Source organism: Engystomops pustulosus, chromosome 5 (assembly GCF_040894005.1).
Source record: "Engystomops pustulosus chromosome 5, aEngPut4.maternal, whole genome shotgun sequence".
Taxonomy (NCBI): domain Eukaryota; kingdom Metazoa; phylum Chordata; class Amphibia; order Anura; family Leptodactylidae; genus Engystomops; species Engystomops pustulosus.
The window spans coordinates 66,388,847-66,408,837 of record NC_092415.1 but is presented as its reverse complement, the minus strand read 5'-3'; the positions used below and the strand labels follow the sequence as shown (position 1 = coordinate 66,408,837).

Genomic DNA, 19,991 nt, shown 5'->3' with positions numbered 1-19,991 from the left:
TAAAATAGACATGTGATTTGGGGCGCTCAGTGAAAGTTGTAAAATCCAAGCCCACAAGAAAACGTCGCAAATACGTTTTTTCATCATTTTCACTGCATTCTGAATTTTTTTCCCGCTTCCCAGTACATGGCATGGAATAATAAATATCATTACTATAAAGTTACGCAGAAAACAAGCCCAAGCAGAGCTCTTTACATGGAAAAATTCTTGTACATAGGGAGCAGTATTATTGTAGTTAAATTCTTGTACATAGGGAGCAGTATTATAGTAGTTATATTCTTGTACATAGGGGGCAGTATTATAGTAGTTATATTCCTGTACATAGGGGACAGTATTATAGTAGTTATATTCTTGTACATAGGGGGCAGTATTATAGTAGTTATATTCTTGTACATAGGGGGCAGTATTATAGTAGTTATATTCTTCTACATAGGGGGCAGTATTATAGTAGTTATATTTCTGTACATAGGGGCAATATTATAGTAGTTATATTCTTGTACATAGGAGGCAGTATTATAGCAGTTATATTCTTGTACATAGGGGGCAGTATTATAGTAGTTATATTCTTGTACATAGGGGGCAGTGTTATAGTAGTTATATTCTTGTACATAAAATGCAGTATTATAATATATTTACTTAGGGGTAGTATTATAGTTACATTCTTGTTTATCGGAGAAGGTATTGTAGTCGTTTTTTTTGTAAATGTATGGCAGTGTTAAGTTGTGTTCTTTTAAAAAAGAAACATTATTCCAGTATAAGGTAGGTAGTATGAGTCTCTTTCGCTGCACTGTACTTGTTGATTTAGACCATCTATAAATAGTTTGTGTGGAGTTTAGTAACTCCACCCACATCATATGGTCACGCCTACTTGTTTTTTTCCCAGGGCCACTTTAAATTCCCCGTCCGTCTCTGGGTGTGTGTGTATTTGTATGTGTTGTGTGTATATAGTGTGTATAGAGTTTATATGGTGCAGTGTATATATATGTGTGTTATGCATATGTAGTGTGTGCTTATGTCTGTGCAAAGTATATATGGTATATGTGTATTCTTAAGAATAATATGCGCAATGGGGCCGTCAGACAGGGTTTAGGTAACGTATATGGGGGGCCCGGTTTCTAAGTTTGCACCTGGGCCAACTGGGGTCTTGTTACGCCACTGGTGGCACTATACAAGATATGGGCATCTATGGTAACACTCCCCGTTCAGCTTCTAAATGGGACTCTTCTCTGCTCATTTGAATATAGCTCTGGAGGTTGTTTTTTTAATAGGTAGATGGCCAAGATCTAACATAAAAGAAGAAATGCAAGAACATATATTTCATACCCTACCTGAAGGTGCTGATAGTTAGTTGGTAATCTCCCCTGCATAAGCCAACTATCGTTAAGCAGGTCCTATTCCTGCCTGTTTAAGGCCCCTTCCACACTAGCGAGTGTGATGCGATGAACTCGCATCACACTCGCAACGCAAGCTGCCGGGAACGCACGGCCCGAACGCTGCACCGCGGGAGTGAACTGACATGCTGAGTTCACTCCCGCGGTGCAGCGTTCGGGCCGTGCGTTCCCGGCAGCTTGCGTTGCGAGTGTGATGCGAGTTCATCGCATCACACTCGCTAGTGTGGAAGGGGCCTTACTGTGTTTTTCTATTGACAGAGGAGGGTGTGACCAGTGGTAACAAAAGAATAACCTCCGGCTTCCTTAAAGTATTGCACTACAAAACACTGAATTGGGGGATTAGGGTTCAATGATTTTTGATTGTAATGAGAGAAGGGGTCCTGTTAGGGAATTTGCCCAGGGAATTTTAAGACATTAAAACATTAATAAATCAATATACATTTGACATCTCCCTGATTGTATCAAATGAACAAAGTCTTCAAGACAATAGTTCAACTTGCAGCTTTTTGCTTTGGAATATTAAATGGTGTGAATATTTAAAATGTTTTCAACTAACTAAAAGCATTAATATATTTTTGTGACAGGAAAAAAGAAAGTGCTTGTGTTTGGAAGGAGGAGAGCAAAAAGAATAACACAAAGGAAAACAAAAAAAGGCGTTGTCATTAAGGGGTTAATATTTCTCAAAAAACATTTATTCTATACAGAACAAAACTCCAATAAACATCTGTTATCATGAATGACCAGCAGGTGGCAGAGCTGTGCACAGTTCAAGGCAGCTGTTGTCTGTAAGTACGGTTCATATATAAGGCGCACTGGACTATAAGGCGCACCTTTGATTTTTGAGAAAATCAAAGGATTTTTTGTGCGCCGATATAGTCCGAAAAATACGGTACCCCAGAAAATACAGCGACATAGCACATTTAACATTAAGACTGCTTTATGCTATCTCTGCTCCAAAAATCTTTACTATCCTGCTGTGATTCCACTAACGATATGCTAATTTTCTACATATAACATTAGATACTCTAATATCCCTGTGTTAAATGAAATCTAGAGCAACAGTGGAAATGATATAAAGCATCATATTACCTCAAACAAAGACAACACATGAGTTCATTGTGCATCTAATTACTAATGTACCTATATCTGTAACATATACTCCCATCATATCCTTCACTACACTATTATGCAACCACTTGAGTGAAAAAAACATACAATCCTTTCATCTCTCCCTCAAATAACATTTAAATTCAAACTCTTTATTCAATTCTAATAGAGGTCCCACATTCATAAGTCCAATAGCCTTCCCTTTGACTCGCCTTCCAAATGAGATCATCTGCTCTTCACAGTTGTGTTATGTTCTCGCTGTATATCCCTATTTCATTCCATACACTTGAAATATGTTGATTTGAAGGAGAGAAGGAATATATTGTTTTGCATTGATTTGGCTATATAACTCAGAATAGAATTATACTTTGGAAATATGGGGCAGGGTGTAAAAGGGATTTTCTCTGTTATATTGCAACACCTATATGGAAAAGTCAAGATATTATGGAATTTGCAGGGTTGATTGCGGTGTTAATTTTATGTAAATTATAAAACATAGTGAGGTTATGAAATGAGTTTTCAATGAATCCTGGTAATCCTCTGCAAGGATAAAAATATCGCGATATTTGATTAGCAACACCTGTCATGTGAACAAACCGGAGGGGTCATACAATCACACCACAAGACATAGCCAAAAACACTTGCCTTCAATATATATATATATATATATATATATATATATATATATATATATATATATATATATTAGTAAAACCCCTTTAACCATGTTTGCCATTGAAACATAATACACTGTACATACATACATACAGATGTGCCCTCCCTATATTTCAATATACCCTATATATCTTCACTGCATATTTGGATAGTATGTCACTATATTTAATAGAATTGATTTGCAAATAGTTTTTTATGCATATATAAGCTGAGGTTGGATACATTTATGTGTGTAAAGTGCTTGAATCATTACAGTTACTCTCATTTTCTACACTTTTCTGCTGTCATAGTAGAAAGAAATTGTTATTTGCTTTAAAGTACACAAAGAACTATGTCAGAGAGAGATTTACTCCAACATATACATGATAGTAGTAAATAATGTACAGAATTCATAATTCAGAATTCATAACTCCATAGTGAAAAAGAATCCTCTTTTCTGCATGATTTATTAGCCACATCATGAAGTGAATTATGCGTGCCATGGAAACATAAGCAGTGATTAAGTATTTATTTCTCTTGTATGATAGTTGTAGGGATCATCCGCCCACTAGATGGATTAACCACTTGCCTAGATAATATATATCCATTGTGTTCAGCAAGATGTATACTATTATCTTTACAGCGGCAAAAGGAGAGTGGCAGCCAGAATACGTGAAGATATATGCCGCACTCCATTGTAGCGGTGGCAGTTTAGTACCTGAGGACACTGTTGTGGCAAAACATCTTGGTAAAGCTGGTTTGTCGATTTTAATAACAACTTAATCATTGAACTCAGAAATAGAGAGTCAAGACCTGCTGTCAGGCCTCATACAAATACAAACTCATGAGAAATGTAGGGCGTTTTTACATTTGGGAGACGTACTGACAATAGACAAAGAATAAAGTTTTGGCACTAGTTAATCTACATGTAGGAGTTAGAAAGTCAGTTTCTGCTGCAGATTTTTTTCATGATGCATGATTGGAATTAGTATAAATCACATCCACTATACTAGTATACTATATTTACATCATACCAGGTCTTGGTCTTATATATTTTCGTTCTTATCTCTGTACTGCTCTCTGCCTCCTTCCCTGGTCCTCTCTAACTGCTTGTTTCTCCTCATTTGCTACCATTTGGGTGATCACTACTGCTTTATGGTCCACCTTTATTTGCTCTCTCCTTATCTCTACACCTCTACTCATTTACAAATGGTTTCCTTCCACAGGTTGTCCCAGGATAAGTGGGAAAAGATAAGTGACAGTGTAATACGTGTTGCATGTGTACGTGTAGTTGGCATAATGAGTTTAATGTTTGTGGAAATATGTGTGTTATCTACAGTATCTATGTATGTGTGCATCTGTGTGACGTGTGTAGAATGTGTTCTCTTTTTATCTTTATGTAAGCAGTCTTCTCATGCACCACATATCAGCAAGTATGACCACTTCCGCTCAAGCACACAATTTGGTCGTTTGCTAATAATGGCCAAAGATGACAACCATCAACAAAAATCTCAGAGAAGAATTTTTTGGTCATTTACAATTCTGAAAGGGTTTTGAAGAACATTGAAGACAGTTTTTCCAGGAGTTGATCTCTCAGGCAATTCACTCCAAGATCAGACTGCAATCCTTAGAGAAATTGCACAAAATCAACATTTCAGATTTCTTAGGTTGCCATTAGCATTTTATATGTTGATGTTCTTTACATTAGACTTAGAAACAGCGCTACCAAGTATTGCTTGCATACTACTGTATGAAAAAGTCTCCTCTTAAAAGAACGACTTGACTAAACTTTCAATATATCTGAACAAAACACCAGATCTGGTATCAATTTTTAGCTCTGTCACTGCCACACTCCCCAGCTGCTTATCATTTGCACTCCAGAACTGAGATCAGTCTTTGCCTAGGTAGATTGTAGCTATAACCAGGCTATAGTAAGTATATTAGGTGAAAGACACCCCACCTTGACCCACCTTTGTTCTTGCCCCTTTCTACACTTTTTTTTACATGAGTGGGAACAGAATAGGTAAAAAGCAGTAACTTCCATGACATGTGCCTTCCAAGGCAACTTCTTCTTTACTTACTCAATATAAAACTGGTATGCAAAGCATTATGCAGAGACCTCAATGTCTTTTAGACCGACAAAACCAAAGTCGAGATGTCAGCACCACATTTGGTAAAAACACACAAACAGCCCAAATCAAATATCAAGGAAAGAGATGTGATGCGTTAAAGCTAAAGCTTGGCCAAAACAGTCATATAGCAGGTCAGTGATGCCAAAAAAAACTATTTTACAGGACTATAAGAGAAAAGAATCAATGTATAGCAGAGGCCCAGACCTCAATATACAGGTATTCCCGAGTTACTTTGAAGTTATGCAGGTTTATATGTATGTTGGAATTAATATATTTTGTAAGTATAACTCCATTTTTTTTTTTTTGGCCCAGTGACACTAGGATTTTAAAAACATTGAACTGTCATAAAAAGTATTAATAAATGTTCATTGTAGGCACCTTTGATAGCTCTTAGAGTTCACCATTGCAGCCTGTGGATGAAGTTCAGTAAATTACCAGCTTGTGCAGCGCTGCGTAATCTGTGTGCGCTATATAAATAAAGAATTATTATTATTATTACCAGCATCCAGACAGCATCACCACAAGTCACAGTGGGCAGAAAGGTCTGTTTGTAACTATTGGTCAGGTCAGCAAGTCTGGTGTTCTTATGTTAGGATTGCCTGTAATTCAAAAGGTTGTGGCAGGACCTTTAGGCTGCCTGCATATTTCACGTATGGTGCCCAGATTTTAGTGCAGAAAATCCAGTACAATGCAGTCAATGCAGTGCAGTAAATATAATAAAGAAAATGTGGATTCCACTCATGCATTGTGTAACTCCTCAGCAGAAATCTATTAAGTGCTGCAAACTAAGTTTTGGCGCAAACTAAGATATCTACTCCATAATGTTTTAATGCTAATTATTAAATAAAGTACCAAAGCCTATGTTATCCAGGGCCATTTCAATGAAGAAGGTAGACAAAGGCCAAATACTATAAAGCTGGTAAACTAGTAACTATATAAGACTAATAATTATATAGATGCATCAATACAATGCCAAGCTGTAAAAAAGTCTTACCTGTGTTTGAGGGTTTGAAGATGTAAGCAGAAAACCATCTTTGACGAGATCATAGTAGAAAAGAAATTTTTCAGCAGGATTATAGACACGCATACAGCAGTAACATTCGCATATTAGTAATGGCTCATACCTGCAAAAATAAAAATGTTATATTACAGGTCACTAAGGGCTAACATACTCATAGTTACTCCATAATACTTTAAATTCCATATTATACTCACAATGAATTCCAGTATATGGTGCCCCCTAAAATTATTAAATGTATTACCCTCATAATAAATTGTAACAAATAACCTGGCTTTTATTATGAGGGACCCTATTTATACATTTTTATAACAATTAATTATGGAGGCAATATAAAGTATAATTTTATGATGGTGGGATATATATAAATATAGAGATATATAAATATTGTGGGGGCATTGTAAGAGATATGTATATATCTTAATCCCTTAATGCATTATGACATACATGTACGCCATAATGCCATTAAGCATACACCATATATACACGAGTATAAGCCGAGTTTTTAAGCACAATTTTTGTGCACCATTCGGCTTATACTCGGTATATAAAAATTCTAGCCTCTGTACTCACCTTCCCAACGTTTCCCCCGCAGGTCCACTACTTGATCCAGTTCCGCTGGCAGCACCAGGTCCATATGCCCTTGCAGCACAGAGACTATGAGGTCTGCAAGCAGTGTACAGACCTGTCATTACCGGCGGGACTGGATCAAGTAGTGGAGAAAGAGAAAGAGTCGTAAATGTGCATATAGAGTTTATTTTTTTTATGTTCTGGGCAGGGGGCTGGCTATATACAGGGCACTGGCTATATACAGGGGACTGGCTGGCTATGTACTGGGGCAGGGGCTGGCTATATACAGGGGACTGGCTGGCTATATACTGGGGGCAGGGGGCTAGATGTCTATATACTCTGGGCAGGGGATGGTTATATACTGGGGGGCTGGCTATATACTGGGGGAAGGCTGGGACTAATGCATTTTCCACCCTAGGCTTATACTGGATTATATTCAGATTGGCTTATAATCAAATTTATACAGTACAAGGAATGCTAACAGGCTGAGCCCTCTTCATACATTGTGGGTGTTGGCTGCATTATGCATCCAACATCCACTGCTGACACCAGCGATGGCGAGTGTTAACCATTTAGCTCCTGCTAGAAAAACCGGCAGCAGGTAATTTCTGGCAGCACATGGGCACCTCCATCTTGGATTAGATCAGCAGGACAGGCTTTTCCCATGGCAACTCAGAGAGTCCAGGACCTATCATCAAGCAGGAACTCTAACAGTGTGTCGGGGGCACATTGGAAACCGGCATGAAATAGGAAAGCAACCAAATGCAGCATATTTAAAATGTATGGACCAGTATTTGCTGATTATTGAAGACAAACATCACTCATTCTTGCACTACAGTCTCTTCTGCGAGAGTTCCTAATGTTGAACCCCTGATGATGTTCTATTTATCACCTTATATATTTAAAAAAACCTTATTTTCTATACTTTTTGTAAACATTTAATCAGAAATGGTTTAAAAATTGGACAATCCATATAAATACTTTTGCACCAATGCAAACAGCATAAAAAAAAATCCAAAGATGGAATGGAATTCATCAGTCCTCCTCAAAACGGCAGCAAAGTGGCTATTCATTAAGACAAAGGAAAATGAAGAAATAAAAATGAAAGTAAAAGACCAGATGAGTAAAGCACTGAGGTCTTGTTTTCCACTCTATTTAAGTGCTGTATCTAAATTTGCATCCCATTCCGAGAATTGGGTTCCAGGTGCACACTTCAATCTGTGCCTTAATGACTCCTTATTTGAAGTGCAGAGTCAGTAGGAATTTTCTGGTTATGTTTGCCGTATTATCCGCCTCTTTTAATGCTTTCAGAGCCAGCTATTTTATACAGATGCCCTGAGCATTTTGCAGCCTTATAGTTATGTAGAGGCAGTTGACTCTACATTTCTATACAGAATAATAATTTTCATGCACTGTTAGGTTTATTCATGATGAGGTTTTCAGAGACTTTGCCACTGTATTGTTTTAGGATTAGCAAGATAGAAGTATTTAACTGTGGGCCAAGATTTCCCTTAATTCATTCAATGTGCAACTCCCGTTAGACCACTGGGAATAATGAGTAGCTTTTCTACGGCACACAAAAGCATCAAGGGCTTAGGAAAGGTATTTACAAAGGAGTTAATGTGTCTTTGACACTGGAACAATGGGAAATAGTGCAGAATAAACCCAGATAGCAGTTAATAGCCACCATATGTTGTAGTTATGCAATTTTATTAATTAAAGAGAAATCAGATTAAAAGTAAACATAGAATGAGCTGTTTATTATATATGAATCTTATAATAAACTATGCAAAAACTTAGAGGAGCCTTACCATGATAGTATCTACTCCTAAATTCCACCAAAATTAATATTAACATTGATGTGACAAGTTCACAGTGAATATTACTGTTCAGATACACCTTATTTCACGCGTTCTCTGCTATTTCTTTCCTTATTGTGTAGACTGTGACATGAGAAACATTGGGAGGCGCCATACAATGGGCGGCAGAGTCCTACAAACCAGTCAATTTCTGTCTAATTGCTTCCACCTTGCTGGTGTCTACAATATACATAATAATGCTCCCCGTCACAGGACACAGTAGCTCCCCAGATACAGGCTAATTATACTACTGAAAGGAGGGGGGTTTACTATATATAATTTATACAAAACTTTGAGATTACTAAGGTCATTGATTAGTATAGGGCATGTAAATGGATCCCCATATGTCCTGCCAGAACAATGCAACAAAAAGATGACTCTTATCTCTCTCTGGATGTTCCACAAGGTTATTTAAAAGTTTCCTTTTTTAAAAAAAAGATTTTACTATTGTTTTAGACCCTCTAGGGTACCTTAATCCTGCAGGGTCTGATTGCTCATACTAATTACTGAATTACTACTGTATTGCAGTGTATAGTAATTTTACTGCTAACCCCTCATAGCTGGTTATTAGAGATCACAATCCATGGCAGGCTTTCACGTCTCTAAGAGACTGTAGGCTGCCATGGCAACCAATTGGCACCCTATGATAATGTCACGGGGGCGGCAATTTGACATCCAAGTTGGTGGCGCCAATCGGCAGCTCTGTTTGACCACACCACCAAACAGGTTAACTGTTGCAATCAGTGCCAGCACCAGCCAGTGAGCTCTCTATACAACCAAAGGAATAGAGAAAGAAATATTTCACTATGGCCGAAGCTCCCAATATTATTTTTCTCCCTCGTTATTCTGTCTTTAACCACCAGACAGTGAACGGCATCAATCCTTAGTTCCTCCTGCTGAAAGTATGCCACCATTCAGACTACCACCATCGCACTTTCTTTATCCTCTCTATTCCTTTGGATTTCTCTGAGACTGTGTGGACCGGTCTTGTGCCGTGAGTAGCTCCTCAGGGGGAAATTTGTGCACCACAAACAATTGTTTCTCTATACAACCCCCCAGCACCAGGATGTAACAGTCCCCTCTCATTTAATCTATCTATCCAATTAATATTAATGGTGTGGATGCAGAATATAGCACTTTAAGAAAATAACTTTTTTTCAAATGATCACAATTCCTAAAAAATGTGTTTAATTTCAAACTTATGCCCTTACCGAAAACATCCAGGATGTGGATTATTTCATTCTTTTATGTGTGAAATTCAACTTGAAAGATAAAGATACTGAAAAGCCTAATTACCTGTCCAAGTATACAGACTGACATGACTCATTCTTTTATAGTTATTCATTGGTTTCCCCAGCACCATCACACACATAGAAAGCACAGTTACATCTAGAGTTTGATGTGAATGGCAGTTTTCTTAGTAGAACCTTATTATAATTTATATATTAATGCATCAACCAAGGCAGTTTTACCAGTTCAATAGAAACCTTTATCTTTCGCATGACTAAGAGTTTTTGAAGTGGGATAGAACAAATATTAAGCAACTTAATAAAGAAAAACAGCTTATATTTGCTGTAATGGTTTTTCGCTGGCTTTGAAGAATTGGCCTAGATTATTTTACATTATGTTTGGATCCTGATATGGTTAAATAAAACGCATAAATTGTCAACTTGCCATATTTGCTTATTTTTTATGGATAGAAGAAAAGACTTTCTTATTCATTGTATAAAAAGGAAGAACATAAATAAAAGGGGCACTATCTGTCCTCTATGTTATTGGCACAATCAGTGATCCACCATAACACAAGGGTGAATGACCAAGAGTGTCCCTCAGCAGGTGGTGCTCTAATTTTAACACAATCCATGCAACAAATAGAAAGAATAAATATCAACCCTTAAAAAGTTCTCTTTTATTTATCCATAAAATTCTGCAGAAACAATGGCATTGAAGAGCAGAATAAGAGCGTGCACTATCAAGCAACCAGACAGAGCCTTCTATTACAAGCAACACCTCATAGGTTCGCCAATGAGGAGAGGTTTTAGACCACGTTAGTGCAGGTTAGTGCAGATCTTAAGAAGAACTGGAACATAGAAAGGAGCAGACCGGAGTGAAAACTGCAACAGCCTCCTCCGGGCCAGGGCAAACCTGATATGCATAGTCCGCTATGGAACTTTACAAAAAGGTTACTGTGTTTTCCATGGATTGTCATATAACAACAAATGTATTCACAATATGGTATGTTTTTAACCCAAATCACTAAAATCATTATCCAATAGGTATATTGATATTTTTATAGTATGCAACCATGTAATTTGGCACTTTAACAATCCAAAATGTAGAATATATTTGGGTGATATATTTTGTTGTATGTTAAAATGTATAAAATCATGTATAAAATCAATCAATGCTCTTATCCAAAATGCAGCAAATAATTCACTCACTGGGTTTTTTATCATTGACTTTTTGGTGTAAAAAAATGGCCAAATTTTGGGCCAATGGGGTGTGGCCCAAAATAATGCTAAAAATCTAAAACCAGAATTTTCTTTTCCTCAACACATTAAAGAGTTAATAAAATCTAATCAATAAGCTAGAGACTCCCCTAAAATGAAGTGTTTGTAAAGTGCATCTCATCTCTCAAAAAATTTCCCCGAAAAAATTGTATAACCTTTAAAAAGTGACAATACAAATCTGCTCAGTTTTCCACCAAGTGTGGCGTATTTGCATTATAGTGTGAATTTGAATTTTATCCACTAAGAATGTATATATTTTATTAAAAATACATTCATTAAGCCAAAATTATACAATTTCAAAATTGCCCTGGAAAACACTTAAAGGGTTAACAATAGTAGTAGTTAACATAATAGTAATTTTAAATATGTTGAGGGATGTAGTTTCTTTAATGGGTAATTTGTGGAGTTTAACTATTATTAAAGCCTCTCAAAGTCACTTGAAAGCTGAGCAGGTGCCTCATAAATATGATTTTTATGAAAGTGTGAAAAATCGCATGTTGGGTTCTAAGCCTCATAACATCCTACAGAAATGAGAGAATGCTTAAAAAAACAAGTCAACATAAATCAGGCATTTGGTAAAAGTTAATGTGGCATTATGTGTCGGAAAAGTATAAAAAATTTAAATAATAGAGAATTTTTTCAGAATGTTTGCCAAATATGCATTTTTTACATAAATTAAAAGCAAAACATATCACCAAAATTGTACAGCTAACACAAAGTGTCAAAAGAAAACAATCTCAAAATCAACTGGATATGTTAAAGCATTCCAAAGTTATAACCACATATAGTGACACGTCAGATTTTTAAAAATGGGCATTGTAATAGTTAACCAAATCCTGTAGTGACTTGAGAAAGTATACGACCCACTTGGCATTTATCGTGTTTTGCTACCTTACAATGTGGAATTTAACTGCATTAGATTTTATTGGATTATTCTGGTGCACATAAAACTTCAAGTCTGACCATAGATACTGAATTGGATTAAGGTCTGGGCTTTAAATAGGCCATTCTTATGTACCCCCCCCCCCTAAACCACTTGGATGTTGCTTATCTGTGTATGTGATATTTCAAATAGATTATGAGTAGAGATGAGCGAACACACTCGTCCGAGCTTGATGCTCGTTCGAGCATTAGTGTACTCGAAAATGCTCGTTGCTCGGACGAATATTTCGCCAGCTCGAGAAAATGGCATCTCCTGCTGTTTTGATTTTTGGTGGCCAGAAACAGAGCCAATCACAAGCCAGGAGACTCTGCACTCCACCCATTATGACGTGGTACACTTATACGTCGATAGCAGTGGTTGGCTGGCCTGATCAAGTAACCCTGGAATAGATTAGCCCCTGCCCACGCTGCTCGCATCATCCTCTCTGTCTGGATGCCGTTAGGGAGAGAGCAGCTGCTGCTGCAGGGATAGCGTTAGGGTGTTATATTAGCTTATTTTTAGGCAGGAGTGAGTCTACAAGAACCCAACAGCCCTTGTTAGGGCTAGAATATTGTTTTTTTCTTTGCTTGTGGCAGGGCTTGCTGGCACTAGTAGTGCAGCTAGTACCATATTGTGACGAATTTGCAGGGAGACTTGCGAACGTTCTATTGAGCTCTTAGTGACACACATATCCATCTCAAACACCTAAGTGGAACAATTTATTAGGGGTTTAATTGAATTAGGCACAGTCTGCCGATTTTTTTTTTTTTTACTTTTATTTTTTTTTCAAAACTAAAGGTCCTCATCACAGGCACAGCACAAAATCCAGTTGTGTGCTGTCAGTGTAGGTTAGAAACTAGCCATACAAGAACCCAACCGGCTTTCTTAGGGCTACAATAGCGTTATATACATATTTTTTTTTATTTGCTTGTGGCTGGCCTTGCTGGCACTAGTAGTGCAGCTAGTACCATATTGTGAGACTTGCGAACGTTCTATTTAGCTCTTAGTGACACACATATCCATCTCAAACACCTAAGTGGGACAATTTATTAGGGGTTTGATTGAATTAGGCACAGTCTGCGGGTTTTTTTTTTTTTTCAAAACTGAAAGTCATCACAGACACAGCACAAAATCCTGTTGTGTGCTGTCAGTGTAGGTTAGAAACTAGCCATAGCAATCATCATCATCTTCTGTGGTTGCTTTGTGATTTCTTCTGATCGTTTTGTTAAAAAAAAAAAACACCACCTGCTGATGAGGGAGCAGGGGAACACCGCAGAGCTACACTCCCTAGGTTCATGTCTCAAGTTACTGGGACTCGTGGTAGAGCACTGTTGAGGCCAGAACAGTGCGAACAGGTAATGTCATGGATTGCGGACAATGCTTCTAGCCATTTGTCCACCAGTCAGTCTTCCACACAGTCCACCCATGTCACCGAAATCAGCACTCCTCCAGCTCCTCCACCTAAGCCTCCTTCCCCCCAGTCTGCCCCCTCCCAGGAAAATTTGGCATTTTAACCGGCATACTCTGAGGAACTGTTTTCTGGACCCTTCCCAGAGTCACAAACCACTTGTCCGGTTGCTGCTGAGCACTTTCCCGATATCCAGGGAGTGAAGCTCCCGTGGCGAGGGCTAGATTTTCGGAAGTCTGGAGGTTCTTTAAAGAAACACCGGATGACCAACGGACTGTGGTGTGAAACCTGTTCCACACCAGGATCAGCAGGGGTTTCACCACTACAAGCTTAACCAAAACCAGTATGCGCAGGCATATGAATGCTAAACACCCCACTCAATGGAACCAAGGCTGTTCACCTCCGGCTGGGCACACCACTGCTCCTTCCCCTGTGTCATCTGCTGCCTCTGCTAGTCAGCCCCCTGCCCAGGACCCCGGCCCAAACACCTCCCATGCGAAAACCACACCTTCGCCTTCACAATCCTCCACAGCATCCACCAATGTCTCCATGCGCAGCGTCCAGCTCTCTATACCCCAGACGCTGGAGCGCAAGAGGGAATACAGTGCAACCCACCCACACGCCCAAACCCTCAACGTCCACATCTCCGAATTACTCAGCCTGGTGATGCTGCCCTATAGGCTGGTAGAGACCGAGGCCTCTCGCAACCTCATGGCGGCGGCCGCCCCTCGGTATTTGGTCCCCATCCACTACCCCCCAGGTCCCGCCACTACTTTTCCCGATGTGCTGTCCCAGCCCTGCACCAGCACGTGTCAGACAACATCATCCGTGCCCTGGCCAACGCCGTTTCTGACAAGGTCCACCTGACCACGGACACGTGGACGAGTGCTGTCGGGCAGGGCCACTATATGTCGCTGACGGCACATTGGGTTAACTTGGTGGAGGCTGAGACAGAGTCTGACCCTGGGGCTGGTCATATACTGCCGACGCCGAGGATTGCGGGGCCTACCTCGGTCCAGGTCTTTCAGGCCTACTATGCCTCCTCCTCCTCCCACCCCTCCTCCACCTCCTCCTCCGAATTACCATCCGTGGGCATGGCGCCATCAGTCGGTAGCTCTAGGCACAGTAGCAGTGCTGTCGCTAAGCGACAGCAGGCGGTGCTCAAACTGCTGAGCCTAGGCGATAAAAGGCACACCACCCAAGAGCTATTACAGAGCATCACGGCGCAGACTGATCTGTGGCTGGCACCAGTGAACCTGAAGCCAGGCATGGTTGTGTGTGACAACGGCCGTAACCTGGTGGCGGCTCTGCAACTCGGCAGACTGACACATGTTCCATGCCTGGCCCATGTGTTAAATCTCATAGTTCAGCAGCTCCTCAAGACATACCCCAATCTGTCTGATTTGCTCACGAAGGTGCGCTGCATCTGAGCGCATTTCAGGAAGTCCAGCACAGATGCTGCCACTCTCAGGGCAGCGCAGCGCCGCCTCCAACTGCCCGCTCACCGACTGTTGTGCGATGTGCCCACGAGGTGGAATTCAACATTAACCATGTTATCCAGAGTTTACCAGCAGCGCAGAGCGATTGTAGACTGCCAGATGTCAACTTCCACCAGAACTGGTAGTCAGGTTAGTCAGCTTCCTCAAGTCTACAATGAGGAGTGGACGTGGATGTCTGATATCTGTCAGGTGTTGAGTAACTTTGAGGAGTCAACACAGATGGTCAGTGGCGATGCCGCCATCATCAGCCTCACCATCCCGCTGTCTGGCCTGTTGAAAAACTCTCTGGTCAGCATGAAGTCGGAAGCTTTGCGCTCATCACAAGAGAGGAAAGGAGTGTGAGAATGCATGAATACCAGCAGGCCCTGGTGCACAAGCTGAAACAGTATTTCCCTTCTGACAGCGCTAGCGGCAAAGGGCGTACTTCTGCGGGACAAGTAGCGAGGGAGAGTAGGCGAGCAGGCAGCTTGTCCAGCACTGGAAGGGATACGCTTTACAAGGCCTTTTCCAGTTTTATGTCACCCCAGCAAGACACTGTCACCTGTCCCCAGTCTTGGCAGAGCAGGGCTGATTTTTACAGAAAGATGGTGAGGGAGTACGTAGCTGACCATACCATCGTCCTAAATGATTACACAGCTCCCTACAACTACTGGGTTTCAAAGCTGGACATGTGGCACGAACTGGCGCTGTACGCCTTGGAGGTCCTTGCCTGCCCTGCCACTAGCGTGTTGTCTGAGCGGGTTTTCAGTGCAGCTGGTGACATCATCACTGATAAGGGTACACGCCTGTCAACTGACAGCACTGACAGGCTGACGCTTATCAAGATGATTAAAGCCTGGATTTCTCAGGATTTCCATTCTCCACCAGGTGAAAGAAGCTCAACCGGAATAATGTATGCACTCCTCCCCCTCATTTTCCTTCTTCTCCTCCTCTTTGTACACTAAAGCAGAGGAAACTGGCTATTTTTTGCCAGGGCCAACTGGCTCTAGCTATAGTACTGTAGTATTTAATTTTTCTGGAGTGCCACCTACCCGGTCCTCTGTTTTCAACTATTTTTGGGAGTGCCACATACAGGTACTCTATGTATTTAATTTTTCTGGAGGGCCACCCACCCGGTCCTCTAGTTTGAAAACTTTTTTGGACTGCCACATACAGGCATTTAATTTATTTAATTTTTCTGGAGGACCACCTACCTGCTCCTCTGGTTTGAAAACTTTTTTGGACTGCCACATACAGGCACTATCCAAATTTAATTGTCTCTATAGTAGCCTCCACATGTCGTCTTCAGCGCTTCTTGCTCACCTCCTTTGGTTCCTCTCTGCCGCCTTAACCTGGCAAAATACTGATACATACAGTGCTACACGTTATCCTCGCCAAAGGGAATTTTTTAAATTGGTTTGAAGCCTGAGTCCATTTGGGGTATGTCGCCATGCCACTCTCTAGCCTGCCGCTGCTGCCGCTGCCTCTGCATGCCGTCTTCTATAGTGTCAGGGTCAATTTCTGGTACTGATGCTATCTAGCCGCATTCGGTCACATTGTCATCGCCATGCTGTTGCCCATAATTTTGGCATAATGGTGCGATTAAGCAGCCTCAGAGGCACCCATGCATGCTGCCCCTGCTGTTTCCTGTCCATTTCCGTGGTTTTTCCATAATTTTCTGAGGTTTCCAGGTGTTTGGCCAAGCTTCCCTGTGCAGACCCTTGGTCCCCTTGAAAAATGCTTGAGTCTCCCATTGACTTCAATGGGGTTTGTTATTCGAGACGAGCACTCGAGCATCGGGAAAAGTTTGTCTCGAATAACGGGCACCCGAGCATTTTAGTGCTCGCTCATCTCTAATTATGAGCCCGGGGGCAGGATTAGGAGCCTGACATTAACCACATTTTTAACAGTTCAACAGTAGAATTATACTAACACCCACTAACAAACCTTACTCTAACATTTCCATATTAGACTAGGATCCTGCCATAACTCTGACACAGCATGTCCGCTGTATTGGAGTTATTTTTTATTCAATTTTTCTTGTTCTCTTCATATGCAATCACTTTCAGTCTCACAATGTGATTAGAATCCACTTTTTCCTGACCATGGAAACCTCAAACACCATTATTGCTGCATGGATTCACTTTAATCTTGATTACTCAAACTCGCCTACCAAAATCTTTCCAGATGCAGAATCCAGGCTCATCTTTTGTTAAAGAAAAATGTTATTTTAATCATTATTTCAGAAATTGCAAAACCATAACAACCATTTTATTAAAGTATGTATACTCTATACTGTTTCCACCCACCCCCAGTTTTGTGTGCTCCCCCAGTACAATGTTTAATCTTTGCTATTGTAGTTTGGTGGGCGAGCAGTGTCACATGACCAATTTCTTCTTTGCCTATCTTTAACTCAATAAACGCCATTGTTTTCCCTTGCTCAAACCTGCCACAAATCAGTCTCTTTTTTCTCTCAAAGCTGTAAATATAGTCCCTAGTTAGTCTCTTTCAATGCTCGTCCCTTGTACTACATCACCTCTTTCCAATCCCAACACTTCGTTGTCCTAATGACCCTATTGCATCTTTCCCTAACAGTTTAAAGGAGTGTGACACCAAAAAAGACTCTTTAACATGTTTTATGGTAAACATAATTTTTTTATGGTTTTGAAAAAAAAAAATCTTTGATTTAAGGGGTTGTACCACAAATACTTGTTTTCATTGATGATAAATTAATAACTTTGCTAATTAAAACCTTTTAAGATGTACATTACAATATCCAAATACAGTCCGTGACTTCACCTGCTGTTATATCACATTATCAGTCTAGTAAGGCTGTTTTTATTAGACATGATCACTAGAGATCACTTTTTAAGCATCTAACCTGTAGGGATTTACAATGTAGGGATATACAGTGTTGTGAGCTGGTCTCTTCTAAAAGGCTTTCCTACTGTCATGAAAGTCTAATATGCTCAGTGATAAGAAGCTTGGCGCCATCTTGACAGAAAGCAGCCATAGAGGGATGCAAAGGACATTTCTGTTAGTGATTACCATCTGTAGAGCGACCATAGTGATACAACAAAGCCATATATCCTCAATCATACTGCTCTGACAGGAAAGATATTTAATAGAAATAGATGTCTCTGGTCTCAGTTTGGTATGAAAAATGGATAAGAACAATCCCCTTTTTTATAGTTAAAGCACAAAAAAATGATAATAAGAGTACATCCGCACCGGCAGGCAAGTAAAATCCAAAAAACTTTTATTTAATCCATGTTCGTTAAAAAGTGACATCTCTTAAAAAGAGAGGAGTATGTAGTTTACAGTTTACCGCATACTCCTCTCTTTATAAGTGATGTCACTTTTTTAACAAATATGGATTAAATGAAAGTATTTTGGATTTGACTTGCCTGCCAGTGTGGATGTACTCTTTTATGATTTTTTGTGCTTTAACCGTTTTTATACCTTGGAACCAGACCAAGTGCTTGAACATTTCCAGCACGGCTTCCTTCCTTCTTTTTGCAGGCCCCTTTCTTTATATCAGAGGTAAGATCAGCCTTGAGCTGAGGAGCTACTTATCACTAACCTGGGGTTTACTGTATGTAGGACTTTTATGTACCGTATGCTATAGGTGGCGGTAAACTACATTTAGCAATCAGACATTTAGGCCAGAACAAAATGCTTTATGGGGCTTTTTTAGCTGCCCCCACTCTCTCTCATGTTAGACTCTGCTCAGTGAGGGTAAGAAAGAGTTTAGAGATTTTAACCATTATCTTTACACTACAAATGGTGCCATTTTGAAAATGCAACTGTAACCACAAAAAAATAAGCCTGAATATGCCTGCGAAAAAATAAAAAGTTATCTCTTATCTTCAAATCCATTGTATAAATAGATGTATGTGTTTTCTAAAGCACAGAATAATAATGGAAATAATAAATGTCAAGAAAAAGGATCAAAGCTAGAGAACAGTTTCAGATACCTGGTATTGGTTATAATCAGATACCTGATATTGGTTATAATCTAGCACCTGGTGCTAATTTCTTTAATTAACTGACAAACCCTTATTAACTGTCAGCCTAACTGTCCTCTGCACTTAGCACGGACTTTGCAGAAATCCCTCCGGCAGCAGATTGTTTAGATGAAGGGGTAACCCTATCGGCCATAGAAGCTGGTTGTTCCAAGTCTGTGATTTCTAGAATATTGCATTTTTAAAATATCACAAATGCATTCATGTTCCCCAAGAAAAAGAAAAAGTCATATGCTCCATTCCTTATCCTCCCCACACAAGGTCCACACTGCTGGCGTCCTACAAGCTCAGTGTCAACCTTTATGTTAAAGACCGCTAACTTCTTCTTCTAACTTAAGAGTATACCAATAGAATTTTTATACCTATGCCTGGGCGAACTGCACGTATATGAATTGTACATCCTTTTCCACTCAGGATTCATAACAGTGTGGACCTCGTGAGGGGAGGACTATTGATGGAAGGATGGCTAAGGGTCTTCGATTCCTGACTATGGTGGAGCTGTGAGAGTGACTTCTTACAGGATGGAACTGTTGCATTTGACTTTTTCTGTATGTATTTGTAAGCATCGGTGAGAGTGTTCTCTGTGTAATTGCTCCTCTGATGAATCTCTCCTCATTAGTAACTTTTACAATCATCAAGCTCTCCAAGAAGGCTGGTCACCCTCAAAAGACAAATGCAAGAGAGTACAGGATAATGTGGAGAATCTCCATAGGTAATCGTTTCGACACTGCAGCTGGAATTGCTCACTGGTTCAGCACTGAACAGAGAAATGATCTGTCTTGTCATAAAGTGTCTCAATGTTTAAGAGCATTTGGACTGAAAGCTCACTCTTCAATAACCAACTCTCTCATTACCAGAAAGAATCAAAAGGCTAGACTCACCTTTGCCAAGAAGCATATTGTGTGGACAAAGGAGAA

The 19,991-nt window shown here is 40.0% G+C and overlaps 1 protein-coding gene across 6 annotated transcripts in view; it reads right to left on the bottom strand.

Moving 5' to 3' along the window:
* The window catches only part of MC5R (melanocortin 5 receptor), an 87,539-nt gene that overhangs the window by 5,851 nt on the left and 61,697 nt on the right, over positions 1-19,991 (bottom strand). For 4 of the 6 annotated variants that reach the window (XM_072154703.1, XM_072154699.1, XM_072154700.1 and 1 more), the window contains exon 2: positions 6,279-6,408. In XM_072154703.1, the coding sequence (XP_072010804.1) occupies positions 6,279-6,408 (130 nt within the window). Of the gene's footprint in view, positions 1-2,710; positions 2,784-5,662; positions 5,737-6,278; positions 6,409-19,991 lie in introns of those variants that run through there. The other 2 variants (XM_072154701.1, XM_072154702.1) reach the window with 2 other exon arrangements.